We start from the raw sequence: 10997 nt of genomic DNA on the forward strand, positions 1-10997 counted from the left end.
AAACAATTTTATCGGCCCAAACCACCGTTCAATACATCCAATAAGAAATATTATCGAATTCAGTGGTTAAAGATTGTAAGTCTTCCATATGACATCGTGTCGACTATTTGGTGTGTCACTGAATTTTTACAAATGTACACACCTGATGGATCACTTCTATAATGCACACCCAAATATTCAGAAAAAAAAATTGCTCCACCAAACAACGGCTGTCACAACACCACAACCACCACCACCACATTTAATATCAGCTCTACTACCACCACCAACCACACCACAATCATCATCATCACCATCTTCGTCGCCATCGTCATAAACATTATCATCGCCATCGTCATTTGAGGTTTTATTCGTAAAATGTCCTTGAAATTTGATATTGAGGGTTGGCACGCCTGCCATAATCACTATAGGCGGTTTTCTACTGCTAGACTGTAATGGATTGCTTATTTTCTGATCAGACGATGAAAAGAGGGGGCCTCGTGTTATTTCAATTAAAATATCGAATTTAAGTTCAGATTGGCCCTGAGCATGTAATTTATAACAATAAGTATGTAACAATACATAACAGAGAGATGATTTACAATGAAAAAATACCATCTCCCAAAACTAAAACTATATATTTGACTATTTCCCTCCAAGCCAAGGCCTCCGACCAGGGATAGGACAAAACTAAATAATCTCATTCCAAGACAATGACAGAAAGCAACTCGGAAAACAAATATATGGGTATAGAAGACACAGCATGACCTCCTGCCCTCCATTGGAGGTCAAAACCCCCCACCCAGGTGTATAACTATTTCATGTATGTTTAAAAATCTCAAAGAACTTCAACTTGTGAAAACAAAGAGAAAAACAAAAAACAAAACCCAAATTCCATTCAATTCAAAAAGTGTCTTTATTGTCGGAAATATAGTGCATATAAACTACATAGGAGTAATAGTAAGAGCAAAGAAGAAATAAAACCAAGACATAAAATTAGATCTTTATTAAAATTATAACACACAAATCTAGGTAAATACAACAAAACATCAGGCCATCTCTCTCTCTCTCTCTCTCTCTCCCTCTCTCTCTCCCTCTCTCTCTCTCTCTCCCTCTCTCTCCCTATCTCTCTCTCTCTCTCTCCCTCTCTCTCTCTCCCTCTCTCTCCCTCTCTCTCTCCCCCCCCCCCCCTCTCTCTCTCTCTCTCTCTCTCCCTCTCTCTCTCCCCCCCCTCTCTCTCTCTCTCTCTCACTCCCTCTCTCTCTGATTTTTAAAAACCCCCTTTAGAAATTTAAAATCAAGATTAATATTTAACATACAATTTTTAAAAGTAGATTTATGATCCAAAGAAAAAAGTTTTGGGTTAAGAAAAAAAGCTCGTTTTTGATGACGCCATAAGTAGACGAGTTTTCCAAAAAGTAATCTGTGTGCTAAGCTATGGAAAGCTTTGGAAAAGTCCATTAAAATTGCAGCCACGTAGTTTTAATTGAATAACGATTCTTTTCAGTTTAAAGTTGAAGAAAAAATTGACAAAATTTACCCAGATCCCTCAAATTTAAAATGGAAAATAAAAATTATAATTAGAAGTAAGGAAAATAAAATCAATTTGTATAAAACTGACATTGGCAAAAAATGAAATGGGTGTGGTCTTTTTGTTGTTTGCTATATGTAGTGATAGGCTTTGATCACCACAGTCTGAGGTCAAAACTTCATATGCCACTTTATCACCCCCACAATCCCATTGTCATATGAAGTTCCGGTTATATAATGAAATATTTTTGAACAAATGCTGGAGTGATGCCTTGTCATATATTTATATATATATATATATATATATATATATATATATATATATATATATATATATATATATATATATATATATATATATATATATATATATATATATATATATATTGTTTCGAGCACATAAATGATGGGTCCGATCTGTTTCCATTATGGAAACGCAACATAATATTCTCGGATTAACTGAAAAAAAAAATAATAGGAAAAAAAATCAGAGTGATAAATGATGAATATGATGATGATGATGACGATGATGATGATGATGATGATGATGATGATGATGATGATGATGATGATTTAAAATGAAAAAATAACATAATCACTACATGATAGTTAACTACTGTGGCGTATGCGAAGCTGGTCGTGTCTTTTGCCTTTTCATGTAGGATCATTGGCACAATTTTCACATCGAATATTTGAGTTCCAATGACTAATGTTACGACTGCTGGCAACCACTTGTCCCTACCCCCACCCCCCCCCCCCCCCCCCCCCCCCCCCTCTGAAAAGACAGAGCATAGCACTGGCTATCACGTTGAACTTAGCGAAGATTTTCACGCTGTGAGGTAGGAGCACATCTATCTTCGCCCGTATCTGTCGACCAATTAGAAATTCGCTTGGGCTATAATCGCTCCACAGGGGAGTTCTCTGGTACTGGATCATGAACAAACGACTATCTAACAACTCTACAAACAACTACATATTTAGCAAAGCAATCCCACCATATACAGACGTACTACAAAAAGTGGCTACGACTATAAACTAAAATATGAAGAAGAGGCCATAACCACCCCAACGAAAAAACGTCAAAGAAAACGATTTATAACGTGACAACTACTATCGGTAACAAATTCCTCAATCTACTACAAAAATGCTTCCTTCCAGTCATGTCCTACACCCCATCGTGAAGAAAAACCCCATCAAAATTGGATACACTTGCATGCCAAACATACAAAACATAATTTCATCTAACAACAAACGAAAACTATTGCAGCCAGGTCATCCCAACAACAACCTAGAGAAAAAATGCAACTGTAGGACCAAGGCAACATACCCACTAAACAATTGCCTGACTCGAAACGTTGTTTATCAAGCCACAGTTACACGTATGTATATACGTACAAATTACTCGTACACACACACACACACACACACACACACACACATTTCAGCTTCCTAAATCAATCTTCTTCAACGACAACAAACTTTTTCATCACCCAAGAACTCAACGCCATCATATCCGGTAAAACAAAGATGACCGTAACCATGGTGATCATGGCAATCCCCGCATAGCCCATGCTCCTAGAGGACGGACGATCGTCCGGGACCGATATCCTCCTCCTGACGAACTTGGACACCGTATGGTGATCGACGGTTAACTCTTCTCGGACTTTCGCTTTTATTTCTTCGACAACTTCCTTCGTGATGGTGACGTTCACGTACGGGTGAGAAGGGGTGGGGCAAGTGGGCGTGGCCTCTGTTGTGATTGATGGGGGGTCGGGACATTCCTCGGGCTCCTCGAAGGCTGGAGTACGATAGTCCTGTAGGGGGTAGGGGGGGGGGGAGTTGATAGGAGTTGTCATTATTTCAATCTATTCTTTATAAGATAATAGAATTAATATACGAGGAAAAATGTTTCTTAAATTAAGCGGAAATCGATCGCCTGCCGATTTTAAATAATTCTTGATCAAATCTGCTGGGGCGTTGAAATCGGTATTTTATTTGACGTTGGAAATCACCAGCAGGCCGCCTAGTTGCCAGATTTATTTACGCGCACCAACATACTTTAGTACCGGAGCGATGCTCGTTGTTGCTGGCACAAAATATTCGTCTCGATCTATGTTAATTTCCACAATACGGTAATATAATAAGTAAAATGAGTGAGTAAGATGAGGGCATATTTGTAATAGTATTTATTTCCCCGCAAATGCATGCGTTAAAGGTTGCTGTTGGCATGGGACGCATTGTAAAGCACTTTGAGAACGTTTAATGGATATTGCGCTATATAAACGCTCAAGTTATTTTTTTTTTACCCAGCCATACTGTGTGGCCTGAGCAAATCACCTCGCCTTAGCTCACTCTCTGGCGCTTCACTGATGCTAAGGTCTGGATTACTTCAGTCCTTCCTTGGAATAGACCCGAAAAGCAAATTTCCCCTCGGTGATGAATAAAAGGCATTTTTACTTAATTTATTTATTATGGAAGAAGTGGCCGAGTGGTTAAGGCATTGCACTGTGACCTGAATGTCCCAGGTTCGAGCCCCGCTTCAGGCACTTTCGTTTTTTTACTTGGACAAGATTATGAACCCCCAATTTGCTTACGTTGGACAACATGGGTGATTCCTGTTGACATCAGACATCATGTTTGATGAATAATTATCTATATTCCTTCGTGTAATGCCTAGGCGACGATACGGAATGATATTAGCGGAAGAGTAGCGTCCCTTGATTGGATTTCACCGGCGGAAAAGTTATTATAGAGAGAACGTCATGTTGGTTGTGCGCATGCGTCTCTCGTCCTCGCTTCCGGTGAAAGCGACTTGAGACACTTCACCGAAAGCGAGGACGAGAGAGACGCATGAGCAAAATCAAATTGACGTTCTCTCTGTAAGGTGACGTCCAATCAAGGGACGCTACTCTTCCGCTAATATCATTCCCTATATCTTACGATGCCGTGGCGGAAGGGTATACATTTTTAAAATGTTATTCGAACCAAGACAACGTACATTAGTCTTGCGTCCACTGTACCAGATCCCTGCAGGTCTTAAAAAGCATTGATGATCGCCAATAGCACCAAAAAGGTAAGCAGCGAATTTCTGGCTGGCGATTGTAGACTGTATGACGTAATCTCCACCATTGAGATAGTGATGACAGCTGTAGTAGCGACTTTCTGTAATAAAAAAAAGAAGTAGTCATTTCGAGCCATTAGGCCCATTCAACCGGAGTTTATCCCGGTTTCTATAACCTGAAACGGACAATAGCAATTGCTAGCAATCCTTTGGATAGGATGTTAGTCTATCGCAAAGTAATTTCGCCAAATCAAACAAACAGGCTCAGCTACCCATTCACTGCTCGGTGAACAGGGGGGTGTGGGGGTGGGGGTGTCAGAAAAAAATCTCGACTGCCCCCGGGATCGATCTTTGCGTGTGAAGCGAATGCTCTACCAACTGGGCTATTGGGATCCCCTTCTGTAATAAAAGAAGAAAGGTAAATAATAGATACACGAAGACACTATCAATTTTCTCTTCATTTTATTTTTAAATAGAAGAGGAAAACTCACAAAGTCTAAGACAATAATCTTGCCAAATGTTTACATGTTTTTCCAGAGTCTGACTGTAACTTGGTGAAATGGCCGTAAATAAACGGACATGAATATCTGGCATTGACTGTGTGATTGTGTACAGGTTGTATCATTACAACACAGGACGATGATTAGCAACAACAACAACAGCAACAGCATCAACAACAACAACAACAACAACAACAAGAGCAGCAGCAGCATCAACAACAACAACAACAACAACAACAGCATCAACAACAACAACAACAACAACAGCAGCATCAACAACAACAACAACAGCAGCAGCATCAACAACAACAACAACAACAATGTGTTTATAATTAAACCAATTCAACCAATAATCGCTGTTCCTACATCCAAAAGGCCCAATCGCATCACTACAGTCTTGCAGTGAATTCGCTTCACGTGAAGAATCGGATTGATTACAAACTTGCCTGTTACTGTTTCCAAGTCCATCCCTGACACTGGTCCCAACTACTTGTCATCTCTTCTTTCTATCTACAATCCAAATCGCTCTCTCTCTCTCTCTCTCTCTCTCTCTCTCTCTCTCTCTCTCTCTCTCTCTCTCTCTCTCTCTCTCCCCCTCCCTCTCTCTCTCTCTCTCTCTCTCCCCTCCCTCTCTCTCTCTCTCTCTCTCTCTCTCTCTCTCTCTCTCTCTCTCTCTCTCTCTCTCTCTCTCTCTCTCCGGTATCTACTTCCTTGTACTTGAACCATTTGAGTCCTAAGACGATTTTTTCACGACGTGCTTTCGCATATTATTATTCTGTTCCTTCTGTGTTGAATGCTCTTTCATAGGCCACCTGACACCGTAATTTGCTGTCCTCCTTTAAAGCTTCTTTGAAGACAGAGTATTTCCTTTCAGTTTTCTGCGAGTGATTTTATTGATTTTGTTGGATGATATATAGGAACCCATGTAGGCTACATACATGATGTATCAGAGCTTCCGAGCACTTTTGGTGGAGATGGGCGTTATCGAAATTACGCATTATTATTATTATTATTATTATTATTATTATTATCATTATTATTATTATCATTATTATTATTATTATTATTATTATTATCATTATTATTATTATTATATTATTATTATTATTATTATTATTATTATTATTATTATTATTATTATTATTATTATTTATTATTATTATTATTTATTATTATCATTATTATATTATTATTATTATTATTATCATTATTATTATTATTATTATTATTATTATTATTATTATTATTATTATCATTATTATTATTATCATCATTATTATTATTATCATTATTATTATTATTATTATTATTATTATTATTATTATTATTATTATTATTATTATTATCACTATTATTATTATTATTATTATTATTATTATTATTATTATTATTATTATTATTATTATTATTATTATTATCATTATTATTATTATTATTATAATTACTATTATTATTATAATTACTATTATTATTATTATTATTATTATTATTATTATTATTATTATTATTATTATTATTATTACAGTCTCACAGGCCTTAGCGACCACCTTTGTATACCGACCACCTCTACATAATAACCAGCTCTATGGACAGCCTTCAGTTTTTTCTCAAAATTTGACCTCTATATAACGCAAACCTCCCTGATGCGACCATGACCGCCTAAAGTCGTGATCTTAAAGGGCAAATACATCGCGAGGACGAGAGACGCACGCACACAACCATCATGACGTTCTCTCTCTGATACCTTTTCCGCCGGTGACGTCACAGACTATGGGTGACGTCCAATCAAGGGACGCTACTCTTCCGCTAATCTCATTCCCTATAGGGACCAATTGAAGTGAAGACCATTTATTTGAACTTCGCTGCCATTGGTCAAAGTTAATGCCTTGCCAGAGGCCTATAGTCCGGTCCAAGTCCCGAGCGCACGGAATATCGCAAATTCCTCCAAAGTTACGAAATGTCGTCCCGCCCTTTGTTGCATGGGGACTTATATTTTAAGTGACATTACGAATTTTGAATACCGATTGTGATAGAACAAACAGTTTTCTCACAATTCCGAATTCCTTTGATCTTTTCAATGTTTACAATAAAATATAACTCAAGCATTATAAAAATATACAGTAATGGTGTGTTAATTCTCTTTGTCTTTTGGAAAATATTCACAACAAAGTGACATTCAATGGAGTAGCTTAGCAAAAAATTTTGGGTTGCTAAAAATTGTATAAGTTAATAATAGAGTAAAAAGTACTGAACACTCTTGGCAAAAAAAAAGCGCACAGCGTACAAAATGTATCTCTTCCCTGGTGGACAGTGGGCATGCAAGTAATTGGATTCAGTAGTCTGATGTCACGCCGCCCGGCAACGGCGGCCATCTTGGTTCTAAACAAAGAAAATCATTACTTGTTATTCTTCATGCTGGCTAGAACTTTTCATATGCCTTGTGATCAGAATGTGTAAAAGTCAAAACATGATCAAATTTATGTGTTTTTTTATCCTCTGGAAATGCTTTTAAGCTCGCCGGAGAAAGATTTCATACGGGCGTCCGCCATTGTTCCGATAGTTTAGAGCCAGTGTTACTAAGTTACCATGCGTCATTAGGAAGGAAGTGACGTTACGACTGTTGAAGAGTATTGGACAAGACACGCAACCCGTCAGGTGTTTATACGTTTTTTTGGACAAATCCATTGATGTATTAAAAAATGGGGGGGGGGGGGGGGGGGTCTCCAAATTTTTAGGCCCACCTTGGAAAGGGCGAGGAGAAATGCCTTTCACAAAGAGATAATCCCCGGCCAAATGTCGAGCAAGACGACTGATGAGGACCACACAGGACATGCCACTAAAACCCATTGGTCATCCAGTGAGCACGGTACATGTTTGCAATTCTTGAATGATGTTCACTAGGGAGACGGTGGGGGGGGGGGGGGGTTCTTTGAATGTAATAATGTGAAATGTTACTGAATCTTAACTTCTATAATGCCGGATTCTATGTAAGTTTTGTAGAGAATAACCATTTAAAGGAACCGCAGTTTTCATAAACATAATTTGACTGACATAATTATTACTTTGACCTCCCCACTCTGAGTTCCGGGTTGTGGGAAATCTATTTATAGTTTTGCTATTCGCCGCATGCCATGAAAAAATAATTCCGCGCTTCACCTCTCTGGAGAAATTCTTGTAAATTTTCCTCATTGTAACAACTTTGCATATTTTATCCGTATTGTTATCAGATTTTAATGAATGTAGAAATCACAACAGACATCTACGCCTCTGGCTTTCAACTATAATAATGTAACAATACGCTTTAACAGTCGTAACGTCACTTCCCTCGTAATGACGCATGGTAACTTAGTAACTGGCTCTAAACTATCGGAAGAATGGCGGACGCCCTTATAAGATATTTCTCCGACGAGCATAAAAGCGTATCCAGAGGACAAAAAACATTTAAAATCTGATCATGCTTTGACTTTTACACATTCTGATCACAAGACATATGAAAAGTTCTAGCCAGCATGAAGAATAAAAAGTACCGATTTTCTTTGTTTAGAATCACGATGGCCGCCGTTGCTGGGTGACGTGACATCCGACTATTCAATCCGATTGTTTATGTCTAGTGTGTACAAAGTTTACAATTTGCTCCGTCATTTTGAATTCAGGGGAAGTGCACACGACTCTTGTGAAAGTAGCACACGGGTAGTGGAACGGACTATAACACAACCTATCGTTACTTCTTCTTCCAGTGTCATCTCATGGGTTGAGGTCGACTTGAAATGACACGCCAATCTTCCATGTTGACGGCTTGCTGACTGCATTCGGCTGCCGAAAATCCTGTCCATGTCCTCACATCATCTGACCAAGTTCTTGCTGGCCTGCCTCTTCCTCTTTTTCCCTCAACTCTACCCTCAAGAATGTCCTTGTTGACAGTTTGATGGCGTCTTAGGTGTCCAAAATACTTAAGTTTTCTTGTTTATATTACTTTCATTAGGGTCGGTCTGATATCAAGGATGTCACAGACTTCTTGATTTGTTTTCTTTTCTTTCCAACTGATTTTTCCAAGGCGACGAAAAGTCCACATTTCAAAGGCCTCAATTCTTTTCTCTATTTGTTTGTTCAAGGTCCATGTTTCTGAGCCGTAGAGAAGTGTTGAGTGGACATAACATTTGAGTATTCTTATTCTCGTTTTCATCTGCGTTTGTTGCGAAGTTAAAATGTTATTCAGTTGACTGAACCTCGATCTAGCTATAGCAATCCTGTTTTTCACTTCCAGCTCATTCTTTCCGTTGTTGGTCATTGTCTGTCGAAGATATTTAAAAGAATCTACTTGTTTAATGTTTTGATTATTAATTTGGACTTTTGCCCTTTTTTCAGGCTTCTTTGACATGACCATTACCTTCGTCTTTTGAACATTCATCTCCAGACCCTTTGCTGTACTGTTCAGGTTTACTTGATTTGCAAAGGATCTGTAGATTTGTCTCGTTCGATGCCAACAATACTGTATCATCTGCATATCTCAGATTATTTATCCTCCTACCTCCAATAACAATACCTGGAATGTGCTCGGTTTTACGGAAGATAAACTCTGTGTACAGGTTAAATAGATATGGAGAGAGGATACATCCTTGACGAACTCCTCTTTTAATTGGCGTGAAAGGTGACAGATCGCCCTGAATCCTGATGGCTGCTTTTTGATGCCAATATAGATTTGTGATTAGCCGTATATTTTTGCCATCAATGCCTGCCTTTTCCAGACATGTCATTAATTCTCCATGCTGTACCCTACCAAATGCTTTTGCGTAATCGATATAAAGCATGCATAGATTTCTTTTTGATGATCAAGGTATTTTTGTGTGATATTATTTAAACAGAAAATTGCTTCTCTTGTCCCATTATTTTTTCTAAAGCCAAACTGTACATCGCCAACTCCATTATCGATGGTAGACCTGATTCTTTCTAGGATGATCTTCAATAATAATTTAGTTACATGGGGCATCAGACTTATTGTGCGGAAATCACTGCAAGTTGTCGCCTTTGGTTTTTTCGGTAGGATGATGTAAACCGATTTGGCAAGTTCGTCTGGAATATAGCCTGTATTGTAAATACTATTAAAGAGATCTGTTAGTTTCACAATTGAGAATTCTTTCAAAATCTTTAGCATTTCTGTTACAATGCCATCTTTACCCTCAGCCTTGCCATCTTTCATATTTTTCAATGCATTTTCTATCTCACATGCGAGTATTGGAGGACCGTCAGTGTTGCTTGGCAAAGGTATTTGGGGCCTGTCATCATCAAATAACTCGCCAATGTATTGACACCATCTTTCCTTTATATCCTCTTTCTCAAATAATATTTTACCATTCTTGTCTTTAATACAGTTATTGTTGTTAGTGGTGCGTTTTTTGCCCGAAATTTGTCTTATTTCCTCGTGGGCTGCTTTTCCATCTAGGCCAAATATTTCGATCATCCTGCATTTGTGGTTAAGCCAATTTTCTTTTGCTATGCGACATTTGTGTTGGATTTTCTTATTCAGCGCTTCATACTCTGGTTTGTTCTTCATTTCTTTACGTTCTGACATGAGATCCAAAATTTCTGGTGTCATCCATTGCTTTCTTGTTCTTTTCTCCTTCTTTGGAATATCCTTATTTTCGAATTTTATGCTGTCTTTGAATATGTTCCATTTTATATCAATTTCTTCAATTGCATTTGCTTGTGAGAATTGTTCTTGTGATTCAATAAGTAGTTCATCATATCTGTTCGAAACAGAGACATTATATTTCTCCTGCAATTCTGATGACCATTTTAGACGATCGATGTCCAATTTTTCTAATAACTTTGGTTTTTTGATTTTCTTTAGCTTTAACGTTATCTTTGCAATAAGTGGGTTATGGTCAGAATTGATATCAGCTCCCGGGTATGTTTGGCATGATTTTACA

The 10997-nt window shown here is 37.9% G+C and overlaps 1 protein-coding gene across 1 annotated transcript in view; it reads right to left on the reverse strand.

Moving 5' to 3' along the window:
* Nucleotides 1–2945: 2945 nt before the first annotated feature.
* Nucleotides 2946–10997, reverse strand: part of LOC144959514 (uncharacterized) — a 45535-nt gene continuing 37483 nt past the window's right edge. The window contains exons 9-10 of the mRNA XM_078892130.1: nucleotides 4508–4671; nucleotides 2946–3323 (exon numbers count right to left, since the gene is read on the reverse strand). Of these exons, the coding sequence (XP_078748256.1) occupies nucleotides 2964–3323; nucleotides 4508–4671 (524 nt within the window). The 3' untranslated portion in view covers nucleotides 2946–2963. The remainder of the gene's footprint in view (nucleotides 3324–4507; nucleotides 4672–10997) is intronic.

The sequence above is a fragment of the Berghia stephanieae genome, chromosome 14 (assembly GCF_034508935.2).
Source record: "Berghia stephanieae isolate SIO BIC M18660-M18661 chromosome 14, UCSD_Bste_1.3, whole genome shotgun sequence".
Lineage (NCBI taxonomy): Eukaryota > Metazoa > Mollusca > Gastropoda > Nudibranchia > Aeolidiidae > Berghia > Berghia stephanieae.